The sequence below is a fragment of the Polyodon spathula genome, chromosome 13 (genome assembly GCF_017654505.1).
Source record: "Polyodon spathula isolate WHYD16114869_AA chromosome 13, ASM1765450v1, whole genome shotgun sequence".
In the NCBI taxonomy this organism is placed as follows: Eukaryota; Metazoa; Chordata; class Actinopteri; order Acipenseriformes; family Polyodontidae; genus Polyodon; species Polyodon spathula.
Window position 1 is genome coordinate 5,263,547 of NC_054546.1, and position 25,604 is coordinate 5,289,150.

General features: G+C 35.0%; 1 protein-coding gene across 1 annotated transcript in view; it reads right to left on the bottom strand.

Annotated features, from left to right (window-relative positions):
* LOC121326054 (dedicator of cytokinesis protein 1-like) overlaps positions 1-25,604 on the bottom strand; it is a 201,212-nt gene that overhangs the window by 60,847 nt on the left and 114,761 nt on the right. Inside the window, 2 exon segments of the mRNA XM_041269203.1 lie at positions 16,627-16,721; positions 17,759-17,860. Coding sequence (XP_041125137.1) covers positions 16,627-16,721; positions 17,759-17,860 — 197 coding nt within the window.

A 25,604-nucleotide genomic window follows, 5' to 3' on the forward strand; every position in this document is an offset into this window, starting at 1 on the left:
TAAAAGACAAACGGTGAGGTCTCTTGTAAATGCAGTACTCAAGCGCTTTGTGACTTGGTCAATTGGATTACATATAATAAAATTAAAAATAAAATAAAATGCAGCTATTTCAGATGACATATCAAAAGACTTGCTTGTAGGTACCATAAGACCACTACTAGTCACTGCACTGACAGAAAATCTGGAGATCTTATTCTACAGCACACCCAGATTACTGTACTCTGCATGGCACTTTGAGTATAAAAGAAAACTGTCTTTACAATATAGTCCTGAGTGCTACCATGCTCCTTTGTAAAGGGGATTAAAAGATGTTTACAATAAAATTCTTGCACATTAATAAATAGTTTAACTGAGATTTCTAGTGTTACAATATACTCTAGTACTGACACAAAACCCCTTTCTAGTGCTCACATTACAACTGGATTACCACTGTCTTGTTAAAATGTATTTCATTTCTTTTTTTTTTCTAGCTCATACTGTATGCCATTACACCCACACCAACAATTTGAAAACTACTTTTACAATAACCTTTTCTTGTAATTCTGCCTCTAAGTCATAAATCCATTCCCAACACTATGGTAAAAAGAGCCTAAATGTAAAGGAGATTGACTTGGTTAAAAGAACTAGAGAAGCTTGACTGTATAATACACAATTCAATGTAATTTTCTGCCACACATCTACAGTTATCCATTTTTCCTGAGCAAGACCTAATAGATGATAAATCAGGTCTCCACTTCTAGGGATCAGTAGACTGTAGTAAAGCCTATATCACAGGACAACTGGAGCATTAAATCATATTCCATCACAGTACTGTCCCCCTGTCTTTACTGTGCCAAATCCATCACAAGGGTATTTGTGTGTCAAATCACCCAGTACTGAAATGTGTTCTAACATGACCTCCTTGAGACACCCTAAAAGGCAAGGGAAAAACTAATTGTTACTACACTAAGCAATTTTACCAAGTTTTAGAGGATTTCAATTTTTTCCTTCATATTTTTTTTTAGTTTTAGATGCACTGACATACAGTACAAACACCAATCACCCTATCATATGTCCTTTGACAAATAATACACAATGTCTCAACCTTACCTTTTCAGTTCCTCAAAACAGGTGGGTTTCATAGTCCACTAACTTTCACCAAACGCAGGAAATAATAACTTAAAAAGTGTGGTAGCAATGACCTGGCAGCACTACAAGCATGTGCAAATGAAAACCAAAAGGACAGCAGTTTCTAGAAACGTATACAAACTTTCAGTTCATTGTTTTAAGTCTGGAGTTCAAATCAGGGCATAAGTCAGCTTACTGATGCTTTGGGAATGCAGAAAAAACTCTCCCTTATATAAAGTAACATCTGGTAGATTGCAACACCATGTGAAGTGACAGCTCTGTGTAGACTGTGTAGAATTTTGATTTAGTTTGATTTGGTTCTATTTCTTGCAATTCCATTGCGTTAGCATGTGGATGCTATCTAAGTTTCTCTATTAAGTCTACACTATTGTGCTTCAATCCTGCCCTTGTTGCTGGCATCATCAAAAAAGAGGTGCTTTAAGAAAATTGTTCCATTAAAACCTGCAAAGCCAGTGTCTTTAAGATCCTAAATAAAAGAGCTTTTCATGAACAAAGACATACTTTAAAAAAAAAAAAATCTATACACATCATCCAAATTAAGACATAATAACTTCTAACCCTGATCAATGAGATAAAGCTCTTTGCAAATATTTTTTTTTAACTATTTATGTATTTGTTCTTTTTCTCCCACCCAACATGCACATCAGCATTCAAACACAATGTTTTAAAGATTATAATATCCCAACACTGAGGATTCTGTTGTTTATATGAAACTGGAAGATGTTTATACTGACAATTGCAAATGTATGTACAAAAACCTTCAAGTCATATTAATTTAATACTTGGCTTCCCATCTCATGAAGTCAGGATATATGAAGAGGGATCTATGTACACAGTCTTTTGACAAAGAGACTCGTTCAAATATTAAACCATCATAGAAGTAATTGGTCTATGACTTCCACCACTTCATTATATCCCTTCATAGTACTTCCATTTTTTTTCTTTACATTTGCAATTTAAATCATATGATACAGTATCTTCCAAGTACAGTGCACATTGTGACAATTACCTTTTAATAAAAATCTGTGGGATTTAATGCTTTTTGGTATTACAGCATAAATGTGTATCTTCTTTTTAATCTGTACATGTTTCATTTTTAGTAGTTGTACTGTAACAGTTTAGATTTATTTATACTCATATCAAAATATTTTGTTTTCCTGACCTAAATCAGGGAGTTGGGAGATTTTTCAAAACTGACAGTATTACAAAATAAATCCATGCATTAAAAACAAACACAGATAATTAACACGTTAGAATACTGACCCTAACCCTAACCGGAGAACACATAATTAACATGTTATAATTCTTCTGAAAAGTAGATCACTTCTTGATCTTGATCACTTTTAACACAGCTCCTTTTTTTATTAACATGTTGTACCACATATAATTTCAGAAAACTGGAACTTAATGGGGTTTAATTACTGTGCAATAAAAGTGTACAAAGATTCAGTGCAGTAAATTACTCAGATGACAGGAAGACAAATTGTTACATTTAATCAAATTACAAAACAATTCACAATCACTCTACTACAAGGGCTTATTAAAGTTTGAATCAGCTGTCTCAGTTACTGACAATTCCAGTAAGTGCCCAACCAATTAAAGCCCATTGCAATGCTTGAAGATTTCAAACTACATTCCCACAGTACATTACAACTGAGCTATGAGAGTTTAGATCTGTGTTTCTTTTTTATGTTTTATAGTGTCAGCTAAAAACAAATTCACATTTATTTTTTATAGTAAACCTTTTTTTAGTGGCATATGTGCGCCTAAATAAAAATGTATGTTTTTATAGAAGCAAATTTCTTGTCGTATATGTGACCAAATTAGTCGCACTGTAGAGCCTTGTTGTGATGTTGTTTTGTTTCCAATTTAGTTCCTGAGAATAGTCACCAGTTATTATTATTATTGAGGTGTACCTGCCACTCGCACTGATATCCTGTCAGTTAAGAAAAGGCTTAATGCAAAAGTGTTTTAACCAGAGAACCGCGCTTACAACTGTACTGTCATATTTTCTACATTTTCTTTAAATTCTCAAATTAAAAAAAAAAAAAATCGAACAGTATAGCTAATCTTAATGGGACATCATTTACATCAACGAATAAATTTCAGATGGCTGTATCCATATTAACTATATATTGTATAAAATGTACTATTCATCTTTTAACTATTTTGTATTTTAAACCTGTCTCCGCTTAACTTGACTCTGCGATTATAACTTCCCAAAAAGCTGAATGAGACCCCTTATGGCTACAAGATGAATTGGTGTTTTAAAAGAGACCACATCTCATCACAGGCACATAACAAAAGAGAGTAAAATGCACTGAAAAGGAACTGAAAAGTTTAAGTTACTGTTTTGTTCTGAGCAGACTTAATTAAAACTAAATAAAGCCTGCAAAAAATGCAGCATGGGTTGCTTCTGGTAAATGAAATACTTTTCAAACCATACAAACAATGAAGTTCACAACAGCAGTGATCCCATATTCATAAATAGCTGTTAATGACCTACTGTTATTATTTACCATCCCAACCCAAAGCCTGTGTCAGGTATTGCTTTCCCAGCGACTAAACACAGAGAGAACTTAACATTACACAGAGTTTAGGATCTTCGCAGTGTTGAAGTTACTGCCCAGAGGTGGAAACAAACATTCAAATAACACAGCTGTGTACTAAACATCAAGACGATAACTCAAAGTGAATACAGTAATATGGCAGCCACATTAGTTCAGGGGTCAACGATATCATCAGTATCACATTTAGCATGCAGGCCTACACCCCTTCTTAAGCACACTATACCATTTCTAAATATCACATCTAGAACAATATACAGGCAGCTTAGGTTGTGTGAGGATGCGAGATTCAGTGGATTGATTAATGTAGTGTAACAAAAAAAGGCTTAGTGTCTACTGAACTCAACATAGCTCACCTGGGAGATTATAGGCTTTCTTTGAGAATGCCGATTTTCCATTATTTTTCTTTGTTTAAGGAAATGATCAAAAAACAACCTTGCTCAAACTGCAAATATAGAAAAATTAGCCTAGAGTGTAATCTTAAATCTAAGAGCAGTCTTAACCTATACAGCCTTAAAGAACACTTAAGCTATCTGAAAAGTGAAAAAAAGAAAGAAAAAAAGTTGTGCTGAGCTGTGTAATCTAATGGGTTGCCTTGACATAATAAGACAGATTTCAGCATGGCACTACAGGTGAATTTTAATACAGCCTACACATTAACTAAAGCAAAGCATGAGAAAAATCGTGTAGTGCTCAGATGTTACCCACTATAAAACCTTTCATTTGACTACCCGATCATTTGCAAGCATTTTCTATGATTCGTGTATTCTGAAAGTGGAGAATACAGTACAGAACATTTCAAACCCTTTCGCAAAAAGGCTTCATAAATTGCAGAACTTATGTTTTACTAATCATAATCTTGAAGGACCCTTGGAAAACTACATCTATTGCTCTTTGCATTGAAGGATGAGCCAGTATCACTTGCGCTCACCATTGTGTCCCTTGTGAAGTCATCGAGAACCACCTATTTTCCCATAATTGAAGTTGAATAGTTGCTTATATAGGTCCAGTGAAGCACATGACCACATATTACACATACAGACCAGGAGATTCTTATTTAACTTACTGTACATTGTCATTTTTTGGCCAGCCAGTGTATCTGGTACATTTTATAGCACCATGACCTTAAATGACTTGAGTATTTAATATCTGCATGGGGGATCAATTCATGCACATGAACGCTGCTGTTCTGTGCTTGTAGTTATTCAGACGACACGCTTCGTGACAGCTCATACAACAAAACAGTGCGATTGTAAGGAGTATAGGGGTCGTCAGCCAGGGTGTTTAACATCTTAAACTGAGAAAGTTAACCTTCCGGCAATGTCAAGTTGGCATTTATTTTACAATGGGTGCAATATAGTTTTCTAGGTGGATTCTAGTATGAATAAAGTGTACTGTGAAGAGTAAAAATAAGGCTGACAGAATGGATAACTTCTATAAAGCATGTCGACCAGAAAAAATGATTTTCCAAATTACATTTTTCGAACAGCCATCAGGCATATGCAATAAAGATGACATCCTCCTTCTTAGTCAATTTTCCCATGCAAACATACACTGCCATCGCCGCCCCATTCGCCACCTGCCCTTGTTTATAGCAGCAAATTAATTTAAATCTGCAACAATCAGCTGCTTTCCATTCTGCTGACAAAAGGAAGTTCTACTGCTTTAAGGACAATCCTAAATGCCTACGGTGATAATGTTGCTGATCTCCAAGGACGCTGTTAAAAACACAGGACATTTAATTGGTCTCAAAGGATTTCTAGATAGAACATCTAAAAGGTGGTTACATCTAATATACAGAGATTCCTGAGATGAACATTACTTTATTTATAGTACAGTAACAGATCCAGGCATGGCATACTAGCGGTAAAACGATTACTAATTTGACACTCGAACAGTCAAGGTAGATAGATTAAGTCAATTCATCGCTAATTTAATAAATCGTGCTTTTGATAAGTCTGGTGTTTGGGAACATGCTACTTTGTAACATTTTGCTGATTGTGTTCTATATTTTAAAACTGCTCTGAATATTTTTAAACTTCTTAACGATGTCCTCAAATGTAGATGTTAATGGACTGGAAAAGCAACTGCACTTCCGTTCATCAGAAACCTCACACTTCACAATTGCTTTCCATTTCGATTCAAAACAGCTGACTAATTAAAATACTGACATTTTAGTTCACTACTATTACAAGCTTTAAAACACACAAAAACATTACTACAGTAACTGCCTTTGCATGAAACATTAATCATTGTAATTTACATGATTGTTGTGCAATCACAAAATAGTATTAATGTGGGGTTGTCAGTAAATTTGCAATTATCCTTATAAGAGACGTGCGGTTAGTCGACTATCACTTTTCTATTTAACTGCTCTACTATTTGGTGCTTCTCCTACAGCATACTAACAAATACAAGCTGGACCATGAACTACATTTTTACCATTTGTAGACTAAAATTCACAAAAAAAATGGAACAACAACCACCCTGCAGTTGCAATACAGTTATTTTTGATAACCAGTACTCTAACAAAAATTATAAACCACTTTTTCTTTCCAATCAACTCCTAAGGGAAAACAGGTATGGAATTATAAGGTTATGAGACAAGAAACTGCATTCTACTCTATTAAAGCCTAAAAGACTACCTACATCCAGAATCCTATCTGTTGTTCAGTGAACATTTTTATATAAGAACTGGCTCAGGGAAACTGATAACAGTTTGCTACATTTCTAATACAATCTGTTTCAAAGCCATGAATCATCTGTGAATGACAATGTCTTGAGATATCTATGTAAGCCTTTGTTAAAAATGCACTAGAGGCTTTAAGCAAAGGGAAAACACTGTATACAGCTATAGACAATGTGGTTTCTAACAAAAAATACTGTTAAATAAGAATACAACGTGGTCTTTTGGCAGCAAATCATATTGTACTCTATTACCATAATTCTCGATGCAGAGTAACATATTTATGGTCTTAGAGCAGAATATCAGCTCCAGAGTTCTCCCGACTTCAGACAGCAATCCTGGGAGAGAGACAATTTATGCACTAATGAAAGAAGAACAGTGTAAGGAAATTGCTTTACAGGTTGACAGTGGTCAAAGCAATTGCTGAGAGCAGTCAAGGGGAACTGAAGGATACTACAGTGAAAGTAAAAATCAACTGATACAGATATAAACCAAAATGACCCAACATATAAACATGCATTGTACATAGTGTTGACACTGCAAGACAAAAAATAGTGTATACAATTTGTATTTTTACTATTATTATTTATTTACTTGTTACTTTATTAAGAGTCATGCAGCTTCCCCCCCCATCATAAGCCATTTTCAATCCACTGCTGGATGAAGATCTCCCCAAGATTCTTCCAAAAAAGCCTGTCTGCTGATATCTTCCTGGAGGTCGTCTTGGTCGTACACACACACACACACACACACACACACACACACAGGCTCTCAAAAGTATTCACCCCCCTTGGACTTTTCCACATTTTATTGTGTTACAACATGGAATCAAAATTGATTTAATTAGGAGTTTTTGCCACTGATCAACACAAAAAGATTCATTAACGTCAAAGTGAAAAATATAAACTACAAAATTGTTCTAAATTAATTACAAATATAAAACAGAAAATAACTAATTTCATAAGTATTCACCCCCTTTGCTATGACACACCTAAATAAGCTCTGGTGCAACCAATTGTCTTTAGAACTCACATAATTAGTTGAATGGAGTCCACCTGTGTGCAATTAAGGTGTTTCACATGATTTCAGGTTAAATACACCTGTCTCTGGGAGGTCCCACAGTTGATTAGTACATTTCCTAACAAAAACTACATCATGAAGACGAAGGAACACTCAAAGCAAATCTGGAATAAGGTTCTTCAAAAGCACCAACCAGGGGTAGGATATAAGAACAAATGGAGAGAATATGGCACAACTGTGAACCTGTCTAGAGCAGGACGTCCTCAAAAACTAAGTATCCGGGCGAGAAGGGCACTAGTCAGGGAGGCTACCAAGAGATCTATGGCAACTCTAAAGGAGTTAGTGTCTTCCACGGCTGAGCTGGGAGACACTGTGCATACAGCAACAATAGCCTGTGTGCTTCACAAAACTGGCCTTTACAGGAGAGTGGCAAAAAGAAAGCCACTGTTGAAAAAAACTCACACAGATCTCAGCTAGAGTTTGCCAGAAGGCATGGGAGAGACTCTGAGACCAAGTGGAAAAAGATTCTATGGTCTGATGAGACCAAAATAGAGCTTTTTGGCCTCAACACTAAGCACTATGTTTAGTGCAAGCCTAACACTGCACATCATCCTGAGAACACCATCCCTACCATGAAGCATGGTAGTGGCAGCATCATGCTATGGGGATGCTACTCTGCGTCAGGGCCTGGAAAACTCGTGAAGATAGAGGGCAAAATGGATGTAGCAAAGTATAGAGAAATCCTGGAGGAAAACCTGTTGAAGTCTGCAAGAGACCTGAGACTTGGGAGAAGATTCACCTTCAAGTAGGACAATGACCCCAAACATACAGAATCTGAATGAGACTGAAAGAGAATTTTCTGAATTGACACATATAGGGTTATAATAGCATATATATGCCAGATGAAAATTAATTTAAATACCTGTTTAATTAAAGAAACTTTAAATACACACAATCTCTTATTAATCCAGAGGCCTAATTATGGGTTATTAACACACCTGAACTCTCGTCAGAGACAAAAACAAATCACCTTATAGCTGTACAGGAGAGGTTGCCTTCTGACTTTCACTTTAAAAGAGTGACTTTAAATGTTTGTGCAATGTAAATCAACATCTGTGGTTTGTATCACAGGAAGCTTCTACTGTATAGATTTGCTATTGCCAACGTGGATTAGTCAGACAATCAAATAAAACTTTCTCAAATGCTCGGGCACTTGTCAAAGAAAGAAGATCAATTATAAAGCAGTGAAACATGTTGAAAAAGGTCTATAGGATCAAACTGTTTAAAAATAATAACAGGACACAGGACATTTCATTTATCATGATTATCAAAGGACAGATACACTCACCAAGCTGAAACGACAAAAAAGAAAAAAGAAAAAAAGAAAAAACATAGAAAACAGTCAACAAATGGGTTTCTATACAATGTGTGCCCTTCACAAATTAAAGTATTAGAGCATTACATTGTATAAGGCTGATTCAATTCTCATGGATACCTCAAAGACCCTAACCATGTGATACTCTGTGAGTTTAAACATTATTACATCAATGTAGCACTTTGTAGCTTCCTGTTGCAACATGCAAGCTGCATTCTGTGGGGATGGGGAGAGCCTTCCGTGTTAATACACACAATCTCATGGCAGCAATCAGGTTCATGCTAAGATTTTTTCCATAGTCTTCCAGTAGATACTTATTCAAGCAAGACCTGCAGACACTGGTGTGACTTGTTAGGTAACTCATGGGATATTCTGGTCTGGTTTTTTTCATTATGTGCTGTTTACTCTTGTGGGCTTTTCTCTCCAAATAGTGCATTGCTTTGTAGCCTTTTACAAGTCATTTTGAACTTTCCTCTAGCTCTCTCATTGTTTACAGTTATTTTCCTCCTCTTTTATTCATAGCATCTGCTTTCTCTAACCCCCATCCCCAGAACCTGATAGAGCCCTACAGCCTCTTAGCACTGTAACAGAGCTTTTAGAATGCAGAATTGCTGGTGTGATGGACAATAACACAATATGCCACTTAATGAAAAAGTGGATATCATAAAAAATTCCCATCATACATATTTAAATACTGCTGTACAATGAGTATTACTGTTAATGTAATCATATTGATACAGGAAAATATCATCTCAACTACCAAGTTCTGCCCTTTGACCATATTTGCAAGCCATCAGTGGGGGCCCTTAAATTCACAAAGGAACTATATTATTTTATGTCTTAGTGACAAAGCAGACACATTCCTACAGGACATTCTAAACAACAGCAGCAGGATACAAAAAAGAAAGGACACCCTGAGGAAAAACTGTCCTAGCAGATAAGTATACCAGGTTACGATACCCTGAGATCCACAGGTGGTTGCACCAGTGGAGAGCTTAAGGATTTCAAAACATTTTTAAAAGGTTAAGTATTGTGTCACATCACATTGAGAAATGGAATGCTTTGGGTTGACAATTAGAAATCTTGAACATGTGAATCTAAAAAGCAGGAGGTACAGATTTTTCCAGTAAAGTTATTACAGGTGTTTACAGGTGTCATCATGTGCATAGAACACCACATTATGAGTAGGATGTACATTTTTAAATTTGTTTTAATGAGTTCATGCATTATGTATGGTGTCTTATTGTATAAGAGATGTCATTTTCAGCAGATCAGTTTTGTTTCACAGTTCATTCTCCCAAACTTCACATAGGGGCATAGTCTATACAACAAGATACCCTACACACACTAAAATGTGATGGGGAGAAAACAAGGAAACATATTATTAAACAATTCTGCCATAGTTGTATAACTTATAATTGCATGAGTACAAACTACAAAGATTTTGTACTTTGCTTGACTAGGTTCAAGAGGTAACAATTATACAATATACTTATAAAATGTGTATTGTATAATGTTTTAATAAGGTGAGTAAAACATTTTAAACTGGAACACTAACTTTGTGGCAGTGTTCTGATGTACTTTGAGTAAATGTCATTCAGTATGCTGATCGAAGTTTCAAGCCTGCAGAAGTGAATGCATTAGTTTGCTGCTGCAAAACAAAAATGTGGACGTGGGTTCAATAGAAAACTGAGCTAGGATGAATAGCAATGAATCATAAGACAGGCTACTATTACAGTAACTGCTACACATGTACATGGGAATGACTGCAATCCTCTGGGAGAACACCTAAAGCATCAAACATCATTGCAGTACTAATACAAATTTATATATATATATATATATATATATATATATATATATATATATATATATATATATATATATATATATATATATATATATATATATATATATATATATATAGCATTAAGCATTCTACATTAAATTATATACTGATGTTATCAGGATGTGCCGAACAAACTAAATTTAAACACGGCTGCTGTTTTGCGTGCTACATTTTAAAAATTAAGTGGAGGAGGACGAAAAAGATAAATTTTAATTATCGCTCAGGTTTAGAGTATCGAACACACTTCTGCTCAGATAACAAGATAAAAATTATGTCGAAAATTAATCAAGCTTCCACATGTCAAAATGAGTTAACATCAAAGCAACTGAATTTAAAAAAATGCATGCACTATTTCTTGGATCTGAACAAAAAGACACAGTAAGTTTTTATAGACGGTGCTACTACTACCCCCCCCCCCCCCATCCAATGTACAGTAATTCCCTTCTAAAACTCATATTTTGCTTCAGTGTTAGAGACTTTTGTTAAATTATATATCGATTCTGGGTTTGCTACATGGATCACAGAAAAGAAAGATCATATTTAAAATGGCAGAGACATTTTCCTCATGCTGAAAGGATGGCAACGTCAATGTGCCATTCTAGCTCCCAACAGATTAAATTTTGTGAAGCACAGCATGGTATTTGGGAAATGATGCTCGTAAATATTGCTTTTTGTTCCTCCTATTGGTCAACCTGACCTACATTTACCAAAAAAAAAAACATTGCAAGTATTATATTATAGTGCTGCAATTCTATTCAGGGGGATCGAACGGAAATATGAGAGCAGAGACTTTTATGGAATCTCAAACTGTGTTTTTACTGTGTGGGTGGCAAAGTGGCACAGGCTGCATTACTATTAAAAATGTGAGAGAAAAACATCTTGTTCCTGGGGAACCGATTACAGATGTCATGCTGAAGGCAACAATGCCAACATAGGTATTGTACCGTACCAATACTCCATTACTAATGCATTAGATAGATTTGGAGATCATGGCGTCAGATGAGATCACATCTGGCATCCTCTTTTTCTCTTCCTTGGTATGCACAGCAGCAGCATCATTAGTCATCTTTTCAACTCCGCTCAAATGAATATGCTTGACAGTAACGTTTCATTGCTGGACAGGGTATTGTATGTTGCGGCTTGATTAGTCTATCATCTGGATGAATCAAACAGCATTACACACAACCTAATTCAGTGCCACTGCACATTTCTATCTTACCACTGCAGTATTGTTAAAGCCAGTTTACTTGGCTTAAATCAGTGTTGCAAAGTGTTGAAGGATTACTCTCTCCAGATTTACACAGATTTGATGATATCACCCAGCACCAAAAATGGCACCATTTTAAGGCTCAGTTCATCAGCAGATGCAAATAGAAATCATTTTGAACTGATAAAGACATTAACTCAGAATCAATGTTCAAATTACAGTTTTTGAATGTTTGAACACAAAATATTTGTTTGTTGTTAAGTAGTCAAATTACAATGCTTAACAAATGTTCCACAAATCTAAATATTTGTCAGAGTGCTTTGTCAATATTTCTCAATGTATTTGTGATTCTGGGATTGCAAATGCATAATAAACTACAAAATAAATAAACTGTCATCACAAACAAATCATAAAATTGTAATTGTTTCAGCTGTACAATGTTTTTTTTTTTTTTTTTTTTTTTTGATTAAAGGGATGTGGTTCACCCTAGTTCAGAGGCTTACAATATTCTCAACTCAATCTCTTTTTCTTTCCTTGTGCTTCGACACAGGTGGTTCAAAATGTTAACTGGAAGACTGCACGAATTTCAATATCAAACCTCACTAGAGCTCCTCTTGTATCAATCACAGCCCTAAGACGACTCTGCCAGTGAAAAGCAATTTTCATCAAAATATTCATACCCTGCACTTCCCTAGAAACACACCTTCAGAAGAACTTTCTCGTGGAAATACATTTCACTGCTGTGAGGGGCTCCGGCAGCACGACAGTTCATCTTTCATTAAGGCCACAGACTCCTTAAACACACTAGAAATGGGAATGGTTTTTATAGCCTTCCACCTGCCATCTTTGTACCGGACAGATACTAAATTCAAGAGAAAGTACTTTCAAATTACATTTACACTATCATTTTATGATTTTTTCAGGAGTAGTAACAGTGTTTTTTGGGGTTTTTTTTGCAGTTAATTAAATATTGTGTTCAATTGAGTTTATGATAGATGTACTGCTTGCTTTGCAGTTGACAATCTTTTTCAACATATTCATATGCAAAATTCTAGGTCAGCAACAATGAGGACTTGCATCTAGAAAAAATAAAAACAACATTAAAAAAACACCAATTTAAAGCTACTTTCATAAGTTAGGACTCTGGAGTCACAACAATACATTTAGTTCAAATAATCAAATAAATTTTACTGTAACCAAGCGTGACAGACATAAAATAAAGCATTGAGTTGAAAAGTATTTAATGTCAATATATAGGTAATATCTTCGTTGTTGCGTTCTCTATCTCAGTAGTGGTATTGTTTTTCGGCTCCAGTTCAGTGTATTGGCATTTATTACCAATGGGACTGAGTAACACAAGAACATATCCCCGGGATATAATTAAAAAGAACCAGTATCTCTGGGATTTAACACAGACCAGAGCTTCTTTTTAAATCAAACTAGATAGTCATCTGGTTGGTTTTTGGGTGGTATAAGACATTGTGCCAGTTAAAGACCCCACTATCATGATTTTAAAATGTATCCACAAGGCTTTCAGACTTAAGATCTTTCACAGAAACAAACCTCCTAACAAGAGAGCAGCTTGCTCCCATTAAAAAACAGAATGAAAATAGTGAAAATCTTTTATTCTGACCACTGAAGGGGCCAGGGGTGGCTAGAGAGGGAGCAGGATTAACATCAGAGCGATCTTACTGCAAAGAAAAGCTACTCAGTATTTCTTCTATAGAAGTTAAACTCAAACAATGAGAAAGCATCTGCTAAGGTGCTAGTGTTATTCGCACAGCAGTTGTTTGGAACTTTACAAAACAGTTCAAGGGTACTGCATTTCTGCTTTACAATTCTGGAATATGGTATAGAACACATCTACCCACACTGTTTCCACATTCTCTTCTTTATACATCATTACTATCACTATCACTATCATGGGACAAAAGCAGTGGTTGAAACCTTTCAACTGTCACTTATTTTTTGTCATCCATTTAAAGCTCCCACCTTGCCTTAAATCGGTAAATAATCTTTATTCTACTTCAGCCTAAATACCTTGGGTTGTTCAAATTATCAGAGGGGCTCAGCCAACAGGTTGAGCTGTAGAGGTCAGTAACAGGTTTTTTTGTTTGTTTTTTGTTGGTTTTGATGAAAACCTTATCTTTAAAAGAAGACCTGGTGCCATCTTATCAAACTATGATTAAAGTGAAAATGTTTTCATTTTTACCAAAAATAGTGAAAAAGAAAAAGCTTTGTTCATAACTTTCCCCCTGCCTACAAACACAGTAAACCGCTAGGTTCCCCCCCAGGAGACATTATGAATGTTGGTAAACTTTCAATCTACTGCAGGTCTGAGATACAGAGCTTCACATCGCCCGAGTGCTCCATAAACAGCATTCATGAAGAAAACCACATGCTTTCATTTGAAGTCACCAAATGCCACTTTTTGAATATAAATGTTTCAGCTTTAGAACTGCAAATGTATACAATTCTTTACATTCACCTTAAAAAAACATAACTTCTTTTTTGTTTTCCCATCTGTGTTTCAATAATGCAGTTAGTGTATTATATTACAGTTTCAAAACAACAGAAATAAATATACTTTATAAAGAAGAAAATACATTACATTTGAATCAAAGTGAATAATAACTCCTTATTTTAAACAACGTACATTTTTATGCAACTTTCATGTAGCAATTGAGCCAGGAAGCAAACACCATTGCTTCCAAGGAATCACTTTAATTTTAAAGCAACTCAGTGTTCCTAATTGATGACAGCACGACAAACTGTGAAAGATCTTGGGCAACATAGAATATCTAAATGTAGACAAAACCTTTCAATAAGCTGTCATCTTCAATGCATGTGGACCTGAAATCAGTTCATCAAGTTAAAGGTCCTCCAAGTGTCCAATGTATGTTGCTTCGTTAAATACTGAGCTATCACCACATTTCATCTTTCAGCTAAAGTCACACACCATTCAGTCTTTGATTTCTTCGTTCCTAGTAGTCACGTGACAGTAAAGTACAGAACCTTGCACCCATCAAATGTGACGTGACTATAAAATGAATAACACAATATATAGCATTTTAAAATGACTTTGCTTTATATATATTGTATACACTGTGTGTGTGTGTGTGTATATATATATATATATATATATATATATATATATATATATATATAATATATATATATATATATATATATATATATATATAAAAAAGAAGACTGCTGTGTACCAAAATGATCAATAAGAAAAAAGAAAAGGACATTTTAGGTACTTAAAGGTAGAATCATTGATTAAAAATCAATTATCAGGACGTTTTGAACTACAAGTCCTTCATCGCCTGAATACAAAAAACAGTACTTTATATATACATACACATACACATGTAGCAAAAACTTTTCTTTGTGGATGAAAAAAAGTTACAAGAAATAGATGTCTACAATTATTTATTTCAGCAGTGTTTCTTTTGCATAACTCCAAAAATGCTAATTCATACCCTGACAAGGAAAATGAAATTAATAGCTAGTTGAGGCACCTTTAGCAATAATAACTTATTTTAAACAATTAGACTATTTGTCAATGAGCTTTGGCATGATTCTTTAGTGATGTTTGACCATTCTGCAATGCAAAATTGTTCCAGTTCATTCAAATTCCAGGGATTTTTTTTTATGCACCACCTTCTTCAACTCATACCAAAGATTCCCAATCGGATTTAGATCAGGACTTTGACTACGCCATTCCGGAACCTTGATTTTATTCTTCTTTAACCATTCTGGAGTAGATTTTGATGTGTGCTTTGGATCGTTATTGTGTTGGAACGTTCAATTGCACTTTAAACCAAGTTTTGTAGAGGAGGGTTTCAAATGATTGGCCAATATTTTTTTGTAAGCTATGGAATCCATTTTACCATGTAGTACAACTACATTTCCTGTGCCACTAGAGGAAAACAGCCACAGAGAAGCACATTACCACCTCCATACTTGACAGTAGGTATGCTGCTGTTTTTTTTTGTGCTCCTCACCAGACTTTCTTAAAATTTGATGACTATCAGCTTGACCAAATAGCTCGATTTCTGTTTTATCACTCCACAAAACCTCTGACCAGGACTCATATCCATCATTCAAATGCAGTTTTGCAAACTTTAAGTAATTGCCATTGAGACATTTTCCTAAGAGTGGCTTTTTCCTTGGCCTGCAATACTCTGACTTACGGTTAATATCGGATTGTTATTAACCTTCTTCACAATTATTCTACTTGTTCTTGGTGCAAGAACCTTCTTTTTTCCAGAACGAGGGAGCATTGTGACAGTGCCTTGAGTCTTGTACTTCTTGATAATAGAAACAATAATTGAAAGTGGAATACTCAAATCTTCTTGTATCCTTCTCCAGCTTTGTAACATGTAAATAATTTTAATAAGGTCTTCAGATAGCTCTCTACTTTTTCCCATATTGACTTATTGGTAATGACAGCAATCACCGATGCCTTTGTAGCAATGTTTGCTACAGAACATTTTTCTACAAGTTATAAATTTCCACTGGAGTTTTGTTTTAATGCTCATATACTAATGATCTTCTAGCACTCCTGAAGATAGAGTGATGTATTAAAATCAGGCTCTCTCTTCCATGTTCTTGAAAAAAAAAAAAAAACATGCCCCGTATAAATGCTTATTTGCATTGAAAGAAAATGTAGGAAACGCTCTTGTACCCTTGTGACTGCTGTTGCTAAGCAACAACAGTTGTGCAAGACCAAACGTAGCATTAAGATGCCCCTGCAAAGACCCTGTGCTGTGGTTCTGTACTTACTTATTCTGCATCATGTTCATTATTACCCAGTCGGCAGGATAGACATTCTTCCCAATGAGATCCTTGAACATGATAAATGTTTCCATTAGAAAATCCTAAAAATAAAAAGGTAGCGTTTAAAAAAAAATAAATAAAAAAAACTTTTTTAAACTAAGATGCCTTAATATGCTCAGCAAGGGGAACAAAAACAAACAAACAAAAAAGTGCTTTTAATGGGTTTCAAGGGAAAGCATCCACGTAATTACAGACAATACTATTTAACACATGTACTGCCTGGATAGGACAGCTAACAGACTTGCATTAAAAGCTATGAAAGGACATGCTGTATACTGGCCTAAAGGCTATTTTTGTACCTAAGGCTACCTATTCTCTTAGAACATGGGTGGGCAACTCTGGTACTCCATGCCATTCATGTGCTTTCATGATTTCATTGAACCAATCCACTGTAGGCGCTAAACGTTTTTACTGTTTTTATAAAAGCTGGAGCAGAATAGCGCTGAAGGATCAGACTTTCTCCATCCTGTCTCTACACAGTGTGAAGAGTCTAAATGAACGTGGACTAAAAAAGAATGGGATCTAATTTACATGAATGTACGGATAGTCTGTAGGATATGTCTGTACTTTCCCAAAATGAATCGATTAGACTCTTAGACTGTCCAACACTTGGTGTGTGTGTGTGTGGACTCTGATTAAGCAAAAGCAGCATATGTGGACTTTATATTGTAAATAAAGTTACTTTTAGAAGAAATTGAGTATATGACTAAAACATTTTTAATCATGTAACAGCGCAAAACAAACCATGCAGAAATATACCATACATTAACTGTTTCTTCCAGCAGCTTCAGTTACTTATTGACAAATGTATACTCAGTATACTTTTTCAGATAAAATTTGCCTTTAAAATAGGACCCAGAAGTTGTACTGCAAAGTGAAACTGAAATGCCTTACATTCACAATGCAGCTGGTCTAGCCAAGCATATATAAACCATATTATTCTACATAAACCCACCATATCTTAATCCATAACACTGCCTTTCTCAGAGGAGGGCCAAAACCTAAAAACGGATTTGCCCTTCATCATGGCAGTGACAGTAAATACATCTCCAGCTTACTGAAGCATGTGTTCACTTACCACAACATCAGACCTCATCTTTCCAAAGGTGTTGATCAAGTGAGCATAATGATAATCTTCCATCTGTCTTAGGATGGCTGTCATGCTGGCGACAAAGCTGCCCTAAGAGGAAAAGAAAACGCAATCTCGGTGACAAAAATCAATAATTCAATTTTACATGGCTGGCACTCGTACAGTAAATGAGGGTTAACATCACAATGCAAGATTTTTCTTTTGCTGCCAACATACATACACCAAAGCAAAAAAGGCTATATTCTGTATTACCACGGTTTGTAATATTTTTATTACTTATACCCTCAAACACTGCAAATTATTTTTTTTTAAGACACGACCAGTGGCAACATACCACAAAATAAATGCTGGCCAACACGGCCAGACTTGTGACTGATAATCAGTAACTACTTGGCAGCAGGCAACAAAAATGACTTGAGGAAAAAAACAAAAAACTAAATGAATGAGAAAAACAGCCTCATCAGCATCTTTGTTGAGCCTTCCTTTTTTTCCCCGAAAAGGATTATCTCCAAAAAGTTTAGAAAAGTTGGCAGGACTAAAAGTGGAGGGTTCAATAAAAAGCTTCAGTAGTGAAAAGGGTATCTGAAACCAGAGGTGCTTCTAGTAGTTTGGGTCAACCGAGATGAAGTGAGGGAATAGTGGTTTTGAAACTCAGCACCTGGTAAAGGTCGACACCAGCAAATGGATGCAACAATATAACAATATTTTTTTGTTTCCTTGTGTTTCACAATTGCAATAGCTAGCCTGTCAATTTAAAATACTACTAAATAATAATAACAATAATAATAATAATAATAATAATAATAAAGTAGGGTGCTGTAAATGCAAAGGACCTCGGGTTCTCTATTGATGCAAAAAAGTAAAGCTAGATAAAACCAGCAAGAAACAATACGGACAGAAGCAGTTATTGTGTTTCACTCCTCTGAGAAAGGATTCCTGTACAACATGTCATCAGATGTTTTAAAAGTAAACTAATTGCCAACAATAACAAAATGAAAGATAAGACATGGAGGCATGGGTTGTTGTAAAAATTAACAATCAGCTCAGTCTGCTCCTAACTTAACAGTCGGATGGAAAACGTTTGAACACTTGCGGGACAATTAAAATTGAAATTGAAATACTTTATCAAAAGATGTTACCTCCTACCAGGTTTATACCTTGTTTTGCAAAATACAAAGCGGATATGCTTAGAAAAGCATCCTCTGGGTATTTATATGCATTTTTGCACCACAGAACAGCTAAATTAATAGTGCAAATTAACGAACTGTTAAATTAAAATTTATACCGCTTTACACGTTGATGCTCTCTGGTCCAAGAAATTAAGATTTAAGCCCAATATGTTCAATATTTTTACAGTATTTATGCCGTAAACATGTATTTAAACTGTATTAGCCAGCCAGGGCTTGTGCCTGGTATGCTAAGTAATAACGACGTCAATATAGCAAGAGACAATAAGGACCTTGTAGACAAAAAAAGTGAAAGTTCAATTCGCACTTCTGGTTTTACAATGCTTCTCTTCTAAAAGACGCTGACATGCTTACGGATTAATAGAGCATTACATGAACTTGTTTAATCTGCAGACAGCTGACAAATGCAATGCATTATCACAGAACTGCTTGCAAAGGAAAGTAGTTGATGTTCCCAGTTCCAGTGTTCCAGCTTTTAAGAATGTTTTGAATTGATTTCAAACTTATATCTAAGAGAGGGTATTCTCTTTGTTTAGCTGTGTAGCCAAAAGAAACTGAACTATCTATGATTCTGAATTCCGTACATTCTAAAAAGAGGAAAAAAATAAATTCTAACGTCAACCTTCATTACTTTTATATGCTACACTTTTTATGCCACATTAACGTCTCATCATTACTTAATTTGAAAAGTTTATTCCTATAGTTAAGTCACCATATAATTAATTTTGAATCATCTTGGGGAATGTTACTCCAGGTTGCACAAAAGCCAAATGTAAATTTTATTTAATGCTATTCACTCGTACATGATCACGCAAATTACAGCAAAACTAACAATTATCCCACCACCACCACCACCATCATCATGACAATCAGATTTCTTTTTAGCTCCATCTTACTGAAACCAATTTATTTTTTTTCTTTGTTGGTGCAGCCGCATGTTGAGTTTTCAGCAGAGACATGCAAGTGAAGTCACATGATGAATAAACTCGACTTGGAAAAAAAAAAAATGCACATGGTATGTCTTCAATAACTACACACTTAAATGTGTATTTTCAGCTAATATGCTGATTACATTTTTACCAGTTTCAAAACGCTTGAGATGATATTTCTGAAATTGTCGTTTTATTTAAAAAGGAAATAAAACAAAAACCGTCAAAGTATGATTCTTGTGTTTTTTATTTATATTTACTGGAGCACTTATACATCTAAATAATGGAGAAAGATTACGCTTCACTGATTTAGTATTCAGTTGAAGTTGACATTTATGATAATAACTTGTGAAAGTTAGTAAACTGAGTGCAAAGGTTGTTGCCAGTTACCGCGTGAAATGCGCAATTTTAGCCTTGGAGAAAACGCTGGGAACAAGTGAAGGATGCATGCTATCTAGCAACATGGAAACAGACATAGAAAGATTAGGCGGTTAAACGGAGAACACCTGCAGCCAAATCCTACTTGACGCATGACACAGTGACGGGGCTGCAACTAAAGAAAGCCCAAATGAGTACACATTCGTTTCATCACGAGTAAGAGCGCATCTTGCATACCACTAATTATATACATATAGGTAATTAGTGCTAGCACAGACAACAGCAAACATCAGCTCTCATCTGGCTTACAGCTGACTTGCCTGGCTGGGTTGCATATATATATATATATATATATATATATATATATATATATATATATATATATATATATATATATATATATATATATATATATATATATATATATTATATATATATAATATATAGTTTTTAACACTAAAGCCGATACTTGTTACCTGAAATGATTTACCTATTATGCAGATTTATGTGACGAGGCAGTTCTTATTGAAAGATCAAAACAGAAAGGTAACCCCATTACAATTTTTCAATGACTTAACTATTAATACTTTATAGTTGTTTCCACATCCTACTTTCTAATGGTTAATAAAGGCTTTGCCTAAAGGTATAATTAAAAGTATAGTGACCTATATAACACAGCTGTGCTAATGCAATAAAGCTTTGAGATGTCATTTACATACTGTACCAAAAACCGAAGCACTAATCAACCATTCATAAAGGAAAAAAAAAAAAAAGATAGTGCACATATTGCTTAGTCTCTCATTTTCCCCTCAGATCCATTAGCACTATGTGAGTCTAATGCACTTTAAAAGTAATAGTGATGGAGGTAATTATCTAATTAATCAGAAAAAGTGACCTTTTCATTATAACCAAGGGATTTCAAACTACACATATAACCCTATTGTAGCAAATGCTGTAATACTGAACTTTTTCTATGCAGTGTGTCCAGTTTGACACCGAACCAGTAATGTAGTACCTCCAGATCTGATTTAAAAAGCATTTTCATTTACATAAACAGATGTCAGCCAAGGGAAATCCGCTACCCTCAAAATACAAATGCCTATGATTTCCGTTACTCTTCCCATAATACTAAATATTGACACTCTACTGTAATGACTGAGACGCAGAATTATATTTTTTCCTCTCCAAGAACCATGCATGAATTGGGATTTTCAAAATACCCCCCCCCCCCCCCCCCCCCCCCCCCCCCCCCCCCCCCCCCCCCCCCCCCATTGCATAATAAGTTATTTTAAAGAATTCTCCACATTAAATCTGCCTCCAAATAAATTAGGTTTGAATTATCCCTTTTACAGTCTTTCACTGCCAAACTCCTTGTGAATACTCATTAATGTGAATTTCCAGTCATGTCTGATTGTAACAATCATCCATCAATATAGGCTCAGAAGATTAGCATCACACTGAAAAACATGTACGACGAAGCATAAAAGCCCTCTGTCTGCCTGTGATTTGAATAGCGAGGTCCCCAGATACATGCAAACTCATTTTTCTGCTAACAGGCCTTTCACAGTAGAGGAATCAAAAGCGCTAAAGTACTTTGTATTGGTCATAGCTCTGCAGATTAAAATCTGAACCATTCGTCTGCTATACCAGGCAACTACAGCACAGAAAGAGTTTTCTTGGCAGGCAAAGCATCACCCCTTATTGTAGGAAAAACAAGATCTTCTGATCTTCTGATTTAAATTGGCTGTCATCAATGCTGAAGAACAGCTTGCAGATTAGTAAAATTACTACAGAAGATATTTCAACTGAACCACTGCATTTGAAAAAGACAAAACACAGACCTTGAAGGGTATTCATCCAGGTCAGCAAGAATGTCTAGGCTGTCATTAGGAAAGGAAAGGATGACAGTGTACAGAAGCGGTTTTCAAAAAACTTCCACTTTAACCAAATAGTAGTTTATTATTGTGAAGAGACAGCCCGTAGAATCTCGAGCATATATATATATATATATATATATATATATATATATATATATATATATATATATATATATATATATATATATATATATATATATATATTTTATTTTTTTTACAAAAAACTCTTTTAACAAACTTAGTTGAAACGTAAATGTAGTACTAAGCTTTTCTGGGTAAAGCCAATAGAGCTCACAGCCCTGTTTCTTTTCAACTCATCTTCCTTATGCTATAGCAACGCCACAAACACAAGTGGTTTAGCATTAACAACCATTTTTCAGGCAAAAGGTGACACAAGCACATTTCTTAATAATGGAGAAAAACTGTAAAACGTAACCAGTTTCAAAGATGTTAAAACATTTTTATTTGAGGTAACACAGATTTCTGATCCCCTGTGGGATACAAGATTGTGACATATTTGAAACAAAGACTCCTAGTAATAATAAAATTATCTTTTAATCCTATTTCAAGCATTTAAAACTGCCAACCATGTTTCTTTTAACAGATATCCATCACCACATTTTCATTCTATGTGAATCAATCATTTATGCACAAGTGTGGGTGCTTGTATGACCTGAAAAAAATAATCTAATTTCAAAACAGATGCTAAAAAGGATTAACAGACAGAGAGCTGGCAATCCTCAGAAAAAAGACAGAAATAAGTTATTCCTTCCCTCCAATAGCATTGGTTCTGAAAACTACAACAAACTCAGAATACACCCCACCCCCACCCCCCAAGCTGCTTATTCCCACAGCCTGACTGTCCTGTTTGATGTCTACTGGAAGCACATATGTATAGCATATTGGTTCAAAATCATATTTCTCTGTATCGATTTATTTTGTGCCATAAATGTTATGATCACAGAACTGTATTGGTCCACTTTGCTGGAGATGAAGATGACCATGGACCTTAGTTTAAAGAAATATAATAGCATAAGCCAGGGTTGTACCAAGCTACTCCCCAAATCTTCAGAGCAGATTTAGCAAATGAAAGATGGCACCTGATCATTTTAGAAACAGACCTGAAAATGACCTGAAAGTGGTATAAAAGGAAAACAGATCTGTCAAAAACAAATCAGCAGAAAAATTGTACGTCAGAATTTTAAAATGCCAGCCTTGCGAAGGGGCAATTGTGACCACATATTTGCATACAGGGGTATTTCCTTCTGTCATGCTGTACACAATTTCAATTTCTCTCTTATATAATTTATTTACAGCAAGCTACCTCAAGTCCTAACATAAATAGCTTCAAAACAGTGTTTCGTCCTCCAGTCATAACTCATCTTTCTATTTCAATTACAGCTACTTCAGATCTTTTTAACAGTGTTTGTTGGGGCCTTACACTACACTACACTGGCACACTGTGTGTTAGTGATGCATTTTCAGTCGTGTATCAAACAGCCATGTCATAGACCCTACTGTGACTCACAATCTCAAACACTAGAAAGAGGGTGGCCGGGGGTTCTATATTCAATACTCACCTGACCGATCCTATGGTCATACACGTAACTACTGTAGAAGCTGTCTGATAATCTTTGTGATAAATGTTTGACTCTAGTTTTATACTCAACTCTACTGCTATATAATTCCAAGTGCAACTGATTACAACATTGTATTGGACTGTTTTATTCAAAGTTTTAGTAATGCGTAGAACACAACGTGCTCCACTTGTATACTACCCTAGCAAAACACCATAGTACAATATACAGATTAATAACCCACGTGTAATGCATACCTCGTATATAAGGTGCAATCTATAAATCTCACACAAATTATCTTAAAACGGTACATGTTGTACTGTTAAATCAGAGTACACATTGACTGTAGTAAAACACAATGAAACAGTGCTAGAATGGCATGTCTCATGAAGATAAAACAATGACATTATATATAATAGATGGGCCTCTTACAGGAAATCATTTCATCCAGGGTTTCTGTGACGTCATAAATCACAAGACCGAAGGTCGAGTAATTTATAAACTGTCACAGAAACCCGAGATGGAATTGTTTTCCTGTAGCTCGCTGAAGAGGCCCATCTATTATATATAATGTCATTGTTTTATCTTCATGAGACATGCCATTCTAGCACTGTTTCATTGTGTTTTACTACAGTCAACATGTACTCTGATTTTACAGTAGTATATATATATATATATATATATATATATATATATATATATATATATATATATATATATATATATATATATATATATAATATAATATAGATATAAGTCTAGGAAATCAGTCTTCAGCCTTTATCAATCCACTGTTGGGGTGAAGGAGGTGTCCCCAAGATTCCGACACAAAAGCTGTACGCTGTGTTCTGGCATGCTTCCTAACGGTAGATCTTGCCATCTTCCTGGAGCAGCTCTAGGTCGCTTTATCTCTTGGAAAAAGTGAGTTTTTTTATTCTGCGAAAAACAAAAAAAACACGGCTTTTTTTTTTTGTGCTCTTATATATCATATATATATATATATATATATATATATATATATATATATACACACACACACACACACACACACACACACACTGTACAGGAGTTAAGTAATTCAGTCTTCTCTCTCACAGATTTAAATTGCTTCTTATTTTGTTGCATTCCATCAACCAGCCAAACAACAGAGACAATGGAAGCATTCAGATAAGAGGGTAATAAAAGGGGCCATTAAAAAAGCAGGCTCATTGATCACTGCTTAATAACATTGTATTTATTATGAAAAGGGTCAAAAGAAGGACTTTCAGAACTGTAAAATGAAGTTACTTAGTTTGAGACATGCAGTTTTTTATGTATGCAATACTTGCAGAGTTTATGCATGAAATAATATTCCCAATATTTAACCATTCAAACAAAAACTGTGACATTCTAATATCTAGGCGCTTCATTTTTCCTTCCACTATGTCAATAGATATGTTATAAGTTGGTAATGTAACATAACAGGTATGTTTCCTATACCTACATTCTATACCACAGATGTTTTTTCAGTAAATGCTAAACACATCTGAAGGGTACCGCATCAAGGTATCAAGCATCAAGAACACGCACTTAAAATGCTAACTGAGTTGACCAAGTATATCAACTTTTGTAATTAACAAAATTGGTTGTATAATTAAACTCTCTGGTTCATTGGTTTAGTCATAACAGGAAAGCCAGTATGCATGTCTAATTTGCAGCACATATTAGAAAGAACCAATGGCATTAAGATTCAGGGACTGCTTAAAAACACTGTTTAAGAAAGAAACATTTAAGGCATTAAAGGGCATTTTATTTATTGTATTTTTCTCTGTTAATTAAATCTTTTTTTTTTTTTTTTTCGGGACTTTTGTTTTTGATAAACTGTATGAAATTAATGTTTTTGGTTA